This window comes from Natrix helvetica (assembly GCF_964273705.1).
Source record: "Natrix helvetica genome assembly, chromosome: 3".
Taxonomy (NCBI): Eukaryota; Metazoa; Chordata; class Lepidosauria; order Squamata; family Natricidae; genus Natrix; species Natrix helvetica.
In genome coordinates, this window is record NC_138549.1 from 116217775 (window position 1) to 116233536 (window position 15762).

At 35.9% G+C, this 15762-nt stretch overlaps 1 protein-coding gene across 5 annotated transcripts in view; it reads left to right on the plus strand.

The window, feature by feature from the left end:
* The window catches only part of EIF2B3 (eukaryotic translation initiation factor 2B subunit gamma), a gene marked incomplete at its 3' end in the record, with an annotated part of 102782 nt that overhangs the window by 21874 nt on the left and 65146 nt on the right, over positions 1–15762 (plus strand). For all 5 annotated transcript variants that reach the window (XM_081948318.1, XM_081948315.1, XM_081948319.1 and 2 more), the window contains exon 5: positions 920–1031. In XM_081948318.1, the coding sequence (XP_081804444.1) occupies positions 920–1031 (112 nt within the window). The remainder of the gene's footprint in view (positions 1–919; positions 1032–15762) is intronic.

The window sequence follows — 15762 nt, forward strand, 5'->3', positions numbered from 1 at the left end:
TGCTGCTTCACTGCTGTTTATGTTCTCCTGCTTGTGTTCATTAACTTTGGCAAAGTCTCTCTTAGAAATGATTCCTCGATTTTGAAATCTCTTTTAGCAAATTTACCCTTTATTTCTACATAAGTCCAAGACTCTAGCTATTAATTGCTATTATTATATGAAACAACATGTCTTTCAATACTTGCTAGCTATGCCAAAAATAATAAGATTTTGGTAAGAAGAAACTATTCCCAAATGTCCTCATTGTCCCTGATTCAATAATTCAAATTGTAAAGCAGTGAAGTGGCAAGACAGGAATCTTTCAAATTACAGCCACACATAGCTAAAGGACCTCTCATGGAGCTTCTTTATGTTTCTTTGATTCTTCTCTGATTGGAACACTCTTGCTAGAATTTTCAGGAAAATTCTTTCAGGTTCGATGATCAAACTTTGTTGACATTTATACAGGTAATCCTCAATGTACCACCATTCATTTCATGACCATTCAACGCTACAATGGCATTGAAAAAAGTGATTTATGACCTGACTTATGACTAATGTAGCATCCCCACAATCACAGGATCAAAATTCAGTTGCTTGGCAACCGGCATGCATCCATGATGGTGGCAGCATCCCAAGGCCATGTGATTGCCATTTGCGACCTTCCCAAACAGCTTCGGACAAGCAAAGTCAATGGGGGAAGTTGGATTCATTTAAGAACCACATTCTTCACTTCACTGCAGGGATTCACTTAACAGTCGTGGCAAAAAAGATCATAAAATAGGGTCCAACTCACTGAACAAGTGCTTTATTCTAGTCTCAATTGTGGTCATAAATTGAGGACCCTCTGCCTATGCTTTGTTTCAGGTGTTCTAGCCATACTCTTACTAGGTTACAGACAAGAATTGTAAAAGAGTTATGTTATTATTTTCTATTTCAGTGGAACAGCGTGACTTCATTGGAGTAGATGACTCAGAGAAAAGGTTGCTTTTCATGGCCAATGAAGCAGATCTGGATGAAGAAATTGTCATTAAGAGATCTATCCTTCAAAAGTAAGCTTTGGACTTTGCCTCTTTCCAAATTAACAAGTTTAAATCTTATGGTTTAGGTTTAGGTTTAGGTTTATTTGGATTTATATGCCGCCCTTCTCCAAAAGGACTCAGGGCGGCGTACAACATTAAAAACACACATCACAAAAGTTAAAAAAAGATTAAACCCATTTCCAAAAAGACCAAACCGTTTTTTAAAAAGAAACAATACATTTAAAATAAATTAAAATTAAAATTAGTATTAACAGGCCAGGCCGGCTTGCTGGAAAAACCAACTTTTTAGGGCGCGTCGGAAGGACCGGAGGTCAGGGATTATGCGGAGCTCCGGGGGCAGCTCATTCCAGAGGGATGGCGCTCCCACAGAGAAGGCTCTCCCCCTGGGGGTCACCAGCTGACACTGCTTGGCCGACGGCACCCTGAGGTGCATGTATATGAAATATACATAAAACAAATAATTATGGAGATGAAGGCTAGCTGCTGTAATTATTCAAATTTTTCCACTTCCCCCAGAATCTATGATGTTTTGTGATTATGTGTACTTATAGTTATTTATATTTTTCAAAACTAATTCATAATAATATGCACCATAAAATTGTAATGTGAAATTGAACAATTTAATTATTTATTCCTATAGCTAGTTCACATCTTATTGTTAATCCAGGAGAAAATTGGGGGGAAGGTTACAGCCTCTAACTCTCCCACGGAAGATAAACTACTATACTGATCTTTCCTTTTACTGCAGTTTTTTTTATTTTTGCTTTCCATGTGTTTCGTCATTTTGCAAGTACTACTAACATGGAAAGCCAGTAGAATTATTTTATTTTCATTTTTTCAAACTTTTACTGATAAAGAGAAATTGGTAAGGAGGAAATAAGAAAAAGTGCAAACTGGAATATCTCAATATGTGAATATAAGAATAATATTTTCTGAATTTGAATACATATATTATTGATTATTTTATCTATTATTGTTATTTTCTAACTTGGTATAAAGCACAGTATAAAAATCTGAGCCCCTGAAAGATTTATTTAAAAAGGCATTGCATTAATGTTCCTTTCAAAGGTGGCATTACCAGACATTACAATTAACATTGAATATTAATCTTGCAGTGAGATTGTCTGCAACATAGATGGTGAAATTCCAAATTCAATGTGCTTTGGCAACATTAATTGGAATAATAAGAACCTTTTCTAGGCATTTTCTTTTCTAACCTTTTCTAACCAAATAAAGTAGAATTACAGAATTGGCTTTAGCATTATTTTCTGTTATAGTCATTAACTAATACAAAGTAAAATCACTAAGCAAATGAAATTATAGATTTATAGAGTAGATAAGTAGGATTAAAATAAATGGTGTACATATATGTATGTGTGTATCTATTTTATTCAATTTAGGTACTACTTAACAAACTGATTCTGAGTGGCTAGGATATAAACTTGAATCATTGTGATATCATTAACTTGCCACTTGATTACAAGAATTAAAATTAAATGTATAACAAGCAACACAGCCAACTAGTTGGTTTAGTTTAGGCTTAAAAAATAACTGTGTCTTTCTACTCCTACATACCAGTGTAGATACACTGTAATTCTAATTATACCTCAGGCATTTCTGTTTTACTTTGTTTTTAGCAAACAAAGAAATAAAATCACTAAAAGAAATAGTAAGAAACAGGCTATACAGCTAAAATGAGTAAAACATGTTGAATGATTCTTTATGCTGCTTATCAAAACTTCCCAAATGATGAATTAAAAATTAGCATAATGATGCTAAGCAAACAGAGAGTAGGTCAAATCGAGCTTCTCTGTAGAATAAAGTTAGGCATCACTACTGGGGGAAAATCCTTTGTTTCATATTACTTTAAATTCTGGTAAAACAGGAATATGGCACCAGACTTTTCAAAATTATTTTACTGTAGGAACTGGTTCATAAAAAATGAATGATTCTAAATGATTCCTAGAAATTATTTGGAGATAAGAGATTAGGATAATTATATTTTGAAGTGTACAAGTTGGGTAATAACAATTTATTTCCTTCCTTTCACCATATTTATAGCCTGCCTATCCATAGTAGATTCTTAGCAAGGAGCTATATCTCACATTGAATTAGATCTTATATTACACAGGGAAGAAAATTGTCTACATTCAGATAGTAACAATAATTTTGTTTAATTTAAAAAAACTAAATTACTTAGCTATCAGTCCTTACTAGATAATCCTAATTAAATTTAAAATATTATTTACCACTGGAATCTAAAAAATGCTTAGCTTCTGAAACTAAATTCAGTTGTCTTCATGTAACACTTTTCTACTGTTGTGTAGTACATAAATGTACAAACATCAGAAGTTGAACTTGATTTGGCAAATTCTTAATTTTTTTATCTTTGGTTCTGAAAAAAAAATGCAAGTGTTTTCTTAAACTCATAGTTAAAATGCCTAGGAAGATACAGTCAGCTCTCTCATTGACCAATAAGGCTATTCGTATCATGGTAACCAAAGAGCTTTCTAATGCATGCATCTATCAAAGTCAAATGAAAATCAGTTTTGGAGGTAGCTTTTCCCAAATTGGATATTCTTTAGATATGTGGATTTTAGCTCTCCTAATTCTCGGGAGTAGCTATGGGAATTCTGGGAATGGGAAATATATGTGGAATATGCCAAGTTGTGGAAGGCGACTGGGGAAGACTGCTATAAGGAAAGTGGATTTTGTATTTATATTGGGTTTATTCATTTCCATTGTCACTTGCCACATTTCAAATGTTAGCTGCGATAACCCAAACACTAAGTCATAATTTATGCCGAATGAAGAAATGTTGAATTACCTTTATGTTAAATCAGGATAGGAAATATGTGTCTTTTCAAATTTTGCTGAACTGTAATTCATAGCATCACTCAACATAGGCAGTGTTTCTAGAGAGGCATAGAATTTCCACTTTTGTGTTGTGCTGAGGATAAATATTGGATAGCAGTTTGGATCTGGGCATTTGGTATGTGCTTTGAAGTCTCACTTCACTAAGCTCTATCTTTCTAAGCATTTGGCAAGCCACAGCATTGAAAAATAATGAGAATTCTATTGGCCTTCCTCTATCTCTCAGCTCCAAAGGTGATGGTGGAACTGATATACTTTTTTTTCATGGAGTGATTACTACAAGCAAAGAATTGTTTGCCTCACCTTAGATATATATAATTGTTTTTAAAAAGTATTTTAAAAGACACCTGTTAGAGCAGGTCTAAATTTGGATCATTTCCCCTTAAAATGCTCTGGGTTGTTTGAGGATGAGCTGTCCCTAATAAACCATCCACCTTCGTGGGTGTCCCATCTCTGTAAATGCAGGTGCAGTGCTGCTCCAGAGAGGATGCACTAATAAATCACAGCCACAATCCGGCCTACTCATTACCTCATACAAAAAGGAATACCTCCTATATGATTGTACGGGGTAATGGCAAGAATGGCTTTGAAGTGACAATGCAGTCTCTATTCAAAAGACCTAACCCATTTATGTATGAAAAGGATATTGTGGTTTTACTTAGTCCTCTTTAAAATTCCTTTTGTGAGAGGAAAAGCATATTTAAGTGCATCATTAAAAGAATTGTTCAGGCACAGAAATGTATTAGGCACCTCTGAAATACTAAGAGAAGTTGGTTCATTTTTGTTATTTACAGTGGAGGTTAATTTAAACAACAACAAGGAGTGGATTCTATACTAATACAATAATCTTTGTTACTGTGGTGCTCATGAAATTGCTTCTGTGAACCTCTATTATATTTTTTTACAATATAATTCCATAACATTGCATACCTCCTGTAAAGTTAGTGCATATTTCAGGTTAATTAGGGATTGTATGTCAGTGTTGAGCTTTTTATAGTTACCTCCAAGGCGTTGTAAATCATCATGATTAGAAAAGGGCTACCTAGTGAGAATGGCATGTTAAGAAGCTAAGAGAATATTCTTTTTGTAAGAGTCAATTGATTTTTCTCTACTTTTGTAAGTAGAGTTTAGCTGTTATCCCAAAATATTATGGAGAACTCCTCTGAATCAAATTGATTGCTGCTTATACAACAATGAGTGCGTGAATGGCACATGCCTTTACATGCTCTTGGCTTCAGATAACCACAATAATATACTGAGAAAACTGTCATGAAAATGCCTACAAGGACTATAAACTTATTTGTACAATCCATTAATCTTTGAATTGTACACTATTTGCATTGCATTGAACAACAACAACAACAAAAGAGATCTAACACAATGTGCTTTATGTCTTTGTACTAGAGTGGATGGGAAATTTAAAGTGAGCCAAGCCATATTTGGTGTCTACCTACCTTATCTCGAGCTTACGCTTCTAAGCTAGGCAGAAAATATGGTACTCAAGAGGGAAACTGGCTGGAAGGAGAGGAAAACCCAGGAAGAACAGTCTGTTTCTGGATTCTTGCTATGGACTATGCCAGTGATGGCGAACAGTTTTGGCAGCGAGTGCTGAAAAGGGAGTGCGTGTGCGTTCCGCCTGGAACGCAACCCAGAAGAGGAGCTGCCCAGGGGGCAGACCCGTGCCAGAAAATGAACTTCTGGTTTCCGGTGCGCATATGCATGCCGGCCAGCTAGTCTTCCGGTTACTGCCACGCATGTGCGCGCGATGAGCAGCTGCCCAGTGCGCATGCTCATGCAGGAAAACGGAAGACCAACTCTTCCAGTTTCCAGCATTGCTGCATGCACGAAGGCCAGCTGATCATTGCATATTCATGCATGATAGAAACCCAAATGAGGAACGGGCAGCACTGTGCTTGCCAGGCAACATGACACGCTGAGCATGCCATAGGTTCGCCATCACGGGACTATGCCTTAGAACAGAGATTTCCAATTTGAGATCCAAAGGTTGTATATGCTCCTGAAAACCTTGGATGTGATCCCTTAGAGGCCTTTCCGGATTTTTTGCCTTTTAAAGTAAGAGTGAAAAATATTAAATACATGATCATATTAACGGCATTTAAATTAATTGAAATAATTTAAAATGGAAAGGAAATCAACTTCAGTTTGTGTCCTGGCCTCTCTGATGTCTCCTCTGCATTTCGTCCTGTGTGGAATATAGAGCCTTACATGTCATTCAAGGGCCCAGGGCAGTTCTCATCCCCAAAACAGTTGTACATCTTTGGCTTAGATGACTAGAATCCTGTCAGTCAATCAAATATAGAACTGAATTATTGCAATTTTCATTGCTTTGTCTTCCCTTTATCTTTGTTCTTTAAATAGTCATTATTCAAGGAACTTGTGAAAATATAATTCATTAACTCTAGAGCTCTACAGAATAAATTGGGCTGAAAGATCATGATTAACCAAGCAAAGTTGCCCAAGAGACATCTCAGCTGAGGGATGATTTGAAACAAAGTCTTTTGAGTCTATCACTTACTCTACTGTTAGTATGCAGGTAATCCTCGATTTACAGCCATTCATTCATTTACTGACCGTTCAAAGTTACAACTGCAATTTATGAGCATTTTTTACATTTACTGTCGCTGTAGTATTGCCATGGTTATATCAAAATTTGGACGCTTCGCAACTAGTTCATATTTATGATGGTTGCTGGGGTCATGTGATCACCTTTTGCAACCTTATGACAAGCAAAGTCAACGGGGAAGCCAGATTCATTTAACAACCATGTAACTAATTTAACAACTGCAGTTATTCATTTAACAATAAGAAACATCATAAAACAGGACAAAGCTCACTTGAAAACTGTCTTGTTTAGCAATGGACATTTTGGGCTCAATTGTGGTCATAAGTTGAGAACGTCCTGTATGCTTAATGCAGGGCTATTGGAGTTGGCAAATTGTAGAATAAAGCAGAGAAGAGTAGTTGGAGCTCAGAATTAGAGAAATACTGCACTTGAAAATCTATTGTTTTGATTTTACATTTTAATTACACACTATTAAATGCTCAGGAAATACTTGCAAGTTGTTGGAAATGATGAGACTCTTTAGGTTGAAGGTGGGATAGAAGAGAGTGAAAAAGAGAACATTCCAAAGTATGAATAAAAATAATGGATATTGTATAGATTTAGGTCCAGTAAAAGTGATCACAGTAGAGGTCAAAGAGCTCTTATCTTCATCATATATGAACTGCAGGACATTGTCTGAACATATTTAAATGATGGCTGTTTATGCACACATCCTTCTAAAACCTCTCTCTATATATATAAAACCAAAGAACCTGAAGAAGAAGGTTCACTGAATCCTATAATAATTCTTTTTATTGATACTCTAACAAGCAATAATTAATAAATGCTACAATAATTTCTTTTAACACAGACTTCTGTGTTTGCATGAATGCAAAACCTCAGCAGAAATCTGGGATAAGCTAGAAACTCACTGTAATAAATTAAACTGCTATATATAAAAAGCAATTGAAAGTTTAAATTAGCCACATAGTTTTTAAGGAATTAGAAACTCAGTGGACCATGTTATCACCCAAAGCTGAAAAAAGAACTTGTTGGGTAGATTCTTCTGAGGAAAAATATGACATGCAAATAATGCCACATACACTCAGAGTATTCTTTGTGCTAGAAAAGTACTTCAGAGCCTATAAGTTATGTTCTAGATCAGTGTTTCTCAACCTTGGCAACTTGAAGCAAAGCTGGCTAGAGAATTCTGGGAGTTGAAGTTCACGCATCTTCAAGTTCCAAGATTGGGAAACACTCTTCAGTTGCTTTTTGTGTGGGTCTTTATACATTTAGACAATCCTCCAAACCACACCGGTCACTGAATTTGAACTTTTTCTGTTCTGACTTACCTGCTTATTGGTTGAGTTGAGAAGCGTGCTATATTAACTTCGTTTTACAACATCCTGTCAATGATAGATTTTGTTTTTTTACTCTTATAGATCTCTTAGTAAAACTATATGGTTTCGGATTTCAAAGGTAAAGAGCTCTGACTCCTTATATGGCAGTTGGAGAGACTGACCTTTTGGTACATCCATTTCTTACAATATGAGCTCTCTCTCTCTCTCTCTCTCTCTCTCTCTCTCTCTCTCTCTCTCTCTCTCTCTCTCTCTCTCTCTCTCTCTCTCTCTCTCTCCTCCCTCCCTCCCTCCCTCCCTCCCTCCCTCCCTCCCTCCCTGTTATCTTTCAAAGGAAAAAGTTGAAAAAAACCCCAATCAAATTTTCTGAGTGGGAATTTCTATTTCTTAAAAACATGTAGGTTTTTAATTTTAATCTACTTTGCTCCTTTTGGGGGGAGGGGGTTTACATTAGAATTTCAGTTCAGAACCAGTTAAATGGTTAATCTAATTGCTATTGTCAGATTATTTTGTCAAAGCTCAGTATGTATCTGTGCATATATATTATGTAAATTAACCTTTCTCCATTTTGTACCATATTTAAATTCGCCTTTCCCAAACAGCATGACAATAGACCATGAAAGTATAATCCAACACTTTAGTACCAGACCATAAAAGGGATAATGCCTTTTGAATGTTTACAGGATCTTTCTCAGTGGACAATTCCTAAATTGTTTAGCTTCATAGAATCATTTTACTGTGCTGCTCAGGTGGCATAGAAGACTGGGTCTAAGGTCAGTGGAGTTATCCATGCCTATTTGAACACAGTCCGAGTCTTTTTGGCCACATGTTAGACATATGTTACTCATCAATAGCTGTGGAACTCCATGACGCAAACCAGACTGGAATGCAGCCGTTAGTTAACACCCCAGTACGGGTTGTAAATATATTAGCAAATGTAAAGAAGCAGAAGAGAGAGAAAATGTTACATAAAGTACTGCAAGAATAGCATAAGGCATTTGTCAATCTGTGATAACAAAACCAAAGCAGTTTCTGTAGCCTTTTATTTTAAACCATCTAGTTAATCTTTAATAAGGGGCAGCAGAATAGGATTTTCTATCTGGAAACACCTATGGGAGTTGTTTCATTGATTTGTCGTACTCCCAAGAAATGCTAGCTTGAAAGAGCTCTTATATCAACCCTATCTTTTAGTTCGAAGGAATATGCTTTCTAAAAAGACATTCAAGTGAACGTGTTTTCAGAATTGTAGTTACATTTGGTACTGATTGAACTAATTGGAGTTACATAATGACAATTTGCTACACTTACTGCATTGGCTGCTGAGTTAATGCACAGCCAGCACATTCACAGTGGTGCAATTTGGCTGAGGAAGCTGAAAAAACTAAATACCAGCAGGAATCATGCTACAAAGTAATAGGCCACTTGGGAAGTCACCTAAGGGTGAATGGTCTTCTGAACTGTAATTTTTTGAGTTTGTAGGCAAAGAGAATTGTTGTAGCAATTACTGATTGGCTGTATAGGTAGTTCTTGACTTCAGACCAGTCATTATGAAGTTATGACAGCTCTGAATGGTTGTTTTTTGGTACGTACACAGTTCCAGTCAGGGTAAAATGTCACACACACACACACACACACACACACACACACCTGGTTAAACAATCAGAATTTGGTTGCTTGACAGTCTGTTCCCATTTATGACCAGAGCCAAGTTTCCCACAACCATGGGATTGTCAATTGTAATCTTTTCTGCTGGCTTTCCCAGGAAGTCTTTGGGGATCTCTGCGCTAGGCTAGAGAAACAAAGCAAGGATCATGAAGATCTGAGCTCCATTTTTCCAGCCCAGCACAGGAGCTTCTTTCTGGTCATGGAGGGGAGGGGAACTCCAGCACTGGGCTGGATAAATGGAGAATCCTGAAGATCCAAGCTCTTTTCCTGCACACTACTGTAGGAGTCCACTTTCATGCATGGAGGGGAGCTGCTTGCGTTCCTTCAGTAGGCAACTGTTTCGCTCTACGAGCGAATGGTCATTTAACAACTGCAATTGAGAGAACCAGGATTGTGGTCATTGAGTGTAGTCGTCATGTGGGCATCTAATTTAACAACGCTTCACTCAACACCTGAGATTCTGGTCCCAATTGTAAGTCAGGGAGACCAGAAATATTATTTCCTTTGTTCTTTATTTTTAAGAAATCGAAGGGTAAAATTAAGCCTCAGATCATTTGATTACCTCACTTATTTTTTTAAAAAAATGTTTTCATTTTGTGGGAACAGTGAAGTAGAAATCAACCATGCTACAAATGTCTCAGGCCCCATAGGTGTTCTTAGAATTTTGAAATGCTGAGTGAGGGCAACACAGAGCTTTATTGGAAATATGCTCACCTGCCCAGAACGTGGCAAGCTAAGTGTAGCTGAAAACATATTAAGAGGGTAGCCAAAATGGCAGGAAGTTCCTCCCCAGTTTGCCTTCTCCTGAATGAATTTTGTGATTGCTACCAGCTGGCAGCTATTTTATGAATGAATCTAATCCCAACCTAGATCTTCATGGCAGTCATTTTGTGAGAGCACTCACTTAATTTTAAATATGCCTACAAACCCCTCAAAGTTGAAGATGTTTATTTAGAGCACACAGCAGCCTCTACCTTTTAAAGTGACAAAGTCAACATGTGTTCCTAGATTCAGCTAAGAGAAATTATGAGCGAAATATTTCCCTACTCATCTTGCTGCTTTCTGAAATTTACCTTCTCCTGTGTTATTTGTTTAAAAGAAAGAAAAGCTCCATATTGGAAAGAAATATCAGAAAACCATCGATCAAGGGTAGAAAAGAGGAAGGGGAAGAATGATGGTAATCTGGTCTGGATTGATACCGTACATTTGATAACAAAAATGGGCAAAGTGAACAATTGCATGCTGTTATATAATAAATCACCAGTTTAATTTAACAAGTTTAAAATTAGATAATTCAGAATGAGAAAAGGAAGAAACTGTCAACATACATTGCATGTAGCAATCTGCCAATTATAAAAATATATTTTGAGTTTGGTCTAAGAAGTAAAATAGGCAAAGTTCCCAGAGAGCAGATTTTCAGTGCACCTATTTTGTTAATCAACTTCAAAAAGTTAAGAAGAAAAGAGGTTGGGGAGAGGGAAGGAAGGAATTTTGGCTGCATTCCTGGTTGCGGTTTATCCTTATTGGATCATTGCCATGACACTGCAGCTCCTGGTTGTGTTGTTTGCTTGCCCTTTGAGTAAACCAGTGTGTAAAAAAAACAACCACCTATGAATGTGTTTGTAGGTAACACAATAGTCATACAGGATACTTTATAAAAAAATAAGGTGTAATAAATTCCATATTCCTGGAATTTATAATCGTACAGAGAAAAGAAAGGAGGAAAAAGTCAGGGATATATATGAGATTACTTTAATAAATTGTATTTCAGATTATTTACTGTAAACTAATAGGAATATAATTTGTGTTGTATTCACTGCTAATGCACATTAGAAGATATCTGTCCTGAACTAATGCTAAAAAAGAAATACATTTGTTAAACACTTTAAGTTCTTCTGAATGACAAAAAGAAAAACACACAAAAAACAAGGGAGGGGTGGCTTTAGTAGCAAATTATTACATAGATTAAATCCTGCCATGAAAAAAGTAGAATTGACTTCTGTAGCAATATCTGAAAAATATGTCTAAGCTCTAAGAATGCAAGGCAGATTGTACTGGCATAAATATACTGGGCCTAAGTGATATGATGAATTGATTCTGGGCAAATAATTTAAGTACAGCTATTTGAGCAATTACTAGTTATTCAACATTGAGTTACTAAGTAAGCTTGCAGGAAAAGTGAAATACAGCTGGCTAGTATCAGGATACTAGTGACAATTAGCTTAGAACCCATACCCTTCCTTGTGGCTTCATATAGTTGCTTAATATGGTAGAAAAGTTAGAAACCAGGCAGGATTTCATATATTACGTTATGTTATATAACATCTCCAAGATGTTCTGCACCCATTTTTGTCAATTTGATGGGATGTTGCATAGGGAGGGATGGCTACTTTATATGAATTATTGTAACAATGCAAAGAAATAAATATTGTAAAATAATGCTTGCAACTGGCATTTACAAAAACATAAAGGATAAGGATAGCAAAATCCTCTATGGTGCTTTAGAAATTATTAATGCAGAAGTTTAAAGACCACACCAGTCAATTTGCTGAGCTTTTTGTTCCAGATGTCTAGATGTTCAGGATGGTCATATAAATGGGAAGTTGTTGAAAACGAGTTCCCCATTTGAAGTACTGTATCTCCAGCCAGAGTGGAATTGTATTAAGTAGTAAATAATATTTGGTAGTTTTCATCTAGAAAATGCCAATTTTTGTTTGCACTATTATGAAAGCCATTTGTGAAAAAGGGCTTTTGGCATGCTTTCTTATTTTTGGAAGGATATAAACCACACACACAACCCATTTTTGCAATGTAGGGTTTTGGATTATGGGCATAGAATTGCCCCTAAAGAGTGGCCATGAGATATAATTTGCTTAAGCCACTCTAACAACCCTGAGAACAGGCCCTCTTCAGACTTCTTTCTTCCCACAGCCTTTGTTTTTAAGAGCACTTGAAAATATTGTTCTTCAGGTAAATGTAGTGTTCCATGCTTGAGCCAGGCCTTAGGATTTCAGTGAACATCTCTTTCCCAGGCCAAGAAGCTATTGAATTTTTAAAGCTTTTCAGGAAGAAGCATCCGTGAGCACATATTTAGCGGTACCAGACTCTATTGAAAGAATAATGGCTTGTTCCTCCATTCAGCAGCATTCTTGTCCTAACAGAGTGCTTGAGTTGCAGTTGTGTCAAAATTATTTTATTTCTATGCTTTAACATTACTTTTGCTCCCCCTTTTATCCCAAGTGTTTTCAATAAAATATGGGTATTTAAGATCTGGGGGGAGGGGAGTTTGTCTTAGGCAATGCTTTGCAAATAATCCTTATGAGATGGGAAAATGTATCATCTGCACAAAAAAATATAGTGCTTCCCTAATGCTCTGCTTTTATTTTCTATCCCAAATTCTTTTTGCGATATATCATATTCCTTAATAACGAAGTCCTAAGTTAGTAGTTATTAAATGATATTGTAAATTAAATAGGTCTTTTGAATGGTGGGCATGAATCTTACAGCTGCATGGATTATCTTGTTAAGAAGATAATATAACAAACAAAAGTGAGAGTTCAATTTTTAAAAAAACCTTACTCTTTTGAAACTATACCTGTATGAAAGATACCTTATTTTATCACAAAAATATTAACTCAGAAATTCAGCCTATGTAATACACTTCACTGTTCATAGTTCATCATTTTATAAGGTATTTTTAATCCTTAAATAATGATTCTAATATCAACTAGTTTTAACTTGCAATTTACTAATTTGTTATTTTTTTTAAATAAAATTCTGTGTAATTGACAGCTGTCAAAAATAGAGATGGAGAAGAAAGCTAGGAAAAGGCTTAAAGGAGAAATGTTGCTTCTTAATCCTGTTTCCTGTGGCAGTTTTCTGTCTTCACTCATCACACAACTAAAACACATTGCGGCCTTTTGAGAGGGAGATAGCAGTCTAATCCTCAAATGAAAGACTTCCTTCTGTTCTAACTGCTAACTATTGTGCATGGATAACGTGGATATATACTGTATTGAAAAGTATTTGAACACAGCTTTACAGTTAAAGTAGTTTTCTGAACTTATGCTCCATTACTGTTTTAGTCCTTAATCTGTAATGCCACTTTGGATGCTACCAGTAAAGTTAATGAAAAGAATGACTCAACTTCACATTCCTTTTTTGACACTTCACAACAATATCAGAGGGGGTCCCAGATATTGTTCAGAAGTATCAAAAAGTAAAGTGCAGGTGATCTCTTTTTCAGTTTTTGGAAACATCTGAAGTAGCAATTTAGTCTTTTGCTATGAGAAAAATAAATGAGTTCCTTTTTTGCTGGAGGCATTTGTACGTTTTTGTTTTGTTTTGTTGAAAGTTAGAAATAGTAGAAAGCATATCCTGTTTAGTACTTTATGTCTGAATTTGCCTTAAGAAACGATGTAGAGTTGGAGGCAGAGATTTTTCCTTTTGCTTTTTCATCTTTTCATAGTAAAAAACTGTTTTTCCTTTCCTGTCAGTGGTGGAATATCTCTTCTTTTGTCCTGGGTTGATTAGTGAGACTCAGCAGTATGTCTACACAAAAGTTAGGTTTCCCCTTTGCTTTTTATTGTGATATATGTTGCTTTTTGATGTGAAATATCTAAGTGTGGCTTTTGATCTTGAAGATATTTTCCTCACAAATCTGCCAATTCTCAATATCCATTTATACAACTTTGAAAACCTTCTGTGCAAAACCTAGGCCTCAAATATATGCAGGTTCTTTTGGTACAACTCTTCTTTCCCAACTTCCCTTTCATTCTTTTAAGTTTAAGTCAACATTACAAGTAATCATTGACCTACAACTATAATTGAACTCAAATTACTGTTGCTAAGCAAGACAGTTGTTAAGTGAGTTTGGCTTCATTTTAAGACTTCTTCTCACTTGAACTCATAGTCTATTGTTTTCTAGCCTAGTGTCCATCTAGTGTCTAGTTAACCACTAGACCAACATGTTTCATGCTACTATTATATAATTAGCACAATATATGACTAATCTCTGTTGATTTACTCTTGCATATTAGAAATGTTCTCAATATGTTTTTACAGTGCCTGAATGAAAAACCGCAATGTAGGACAGCTTCCATTGTTATGTGGATCCCTGGGTAGAAAAAAGAAGGAATACAAACCCCAGGGTCCAATAAAATTTACTAGAACCCAATGAGTTTAGGAAGTGTATTCCTTCCTCATGAACACTCTGAAAACAGAAACAATCAAAAGAAGGCACTAATGTTTTGCAGAAAGTTACAATATACAGATTACAATATGTATAAAAATGGCCAATTATCTGGTATGTACCGTTACAGCGGTGTCTATAATAGGATAGTCTCAGCTGTAAATTCAAACAGTCAAGACCACCTCAGGGCTAGACTTTTTTGCTGTATCCTTTGGATAGCAGAGTTTCAGTGGGCCTCTTGGCTTCATGTCATGTTCTGAAGCCACACTGTGCTCTAAATTGCCCCTGTTACTAAAAGTCCTGTTGATAAAGAAAAAGCCATTGTTTCAGTTTCGCTTGATTGTCATTTTATGGTGTATTATTCAAACAAAATAGCACCATGAGTTACAGAATCTTGAAACCCAAATAAGTAGTCCCCTGCTGTAAATTGTATCCTTTTTGAATATTTAAGTAGCTAATTAAACGCATTTAAACATTTTTATCTTGCTTCTGGATTAGATTAGATTAGATTAGATTAGATTGGCTGGCGAGAGAGAAAAACCATTAAATAAAATTAGATTCACAAGACCACTTTCTATCAGTGGTTTTCTCATCTTCCTTGTATACTCGCTCTTGAGCCTCCGGACAATGCCCCCAAATAATTTTCTATTTAGCTTAGTGAAACTGGCAGCCATAATTTGGACTTCAAGACTTAATACATGGGCGTCCAATCTTATGGCTTGCCTGGGCCACATTGAATGAAGAAGAATTGTTTGGAGCCATATATAAAATATATAATATAGTAAATTTATGATGTTGTGGGGGTCGCATTACTAGCTGTCCATGACCACATGCATGGGCTTCAAATGGGCTTCAAACCTAATCTCTAAGTTTATGCCATGCAAAAGACACATAAGAGAAAATAATTAAGAAACCTTAGTGATATTCACGTCATTTTAAGTCATAAAGTTCAATTTAGGAAACTGAAATTTGAACAAGCAATATGCTAATGAATGGGTTCATTTGTTCTTGGTCTGTATAACAGGCTAAGGCAGTGCTTCTCAATTATTTTCTGTCATGCCCCCCCTAGGAAGAAGAAAACATTTCGCG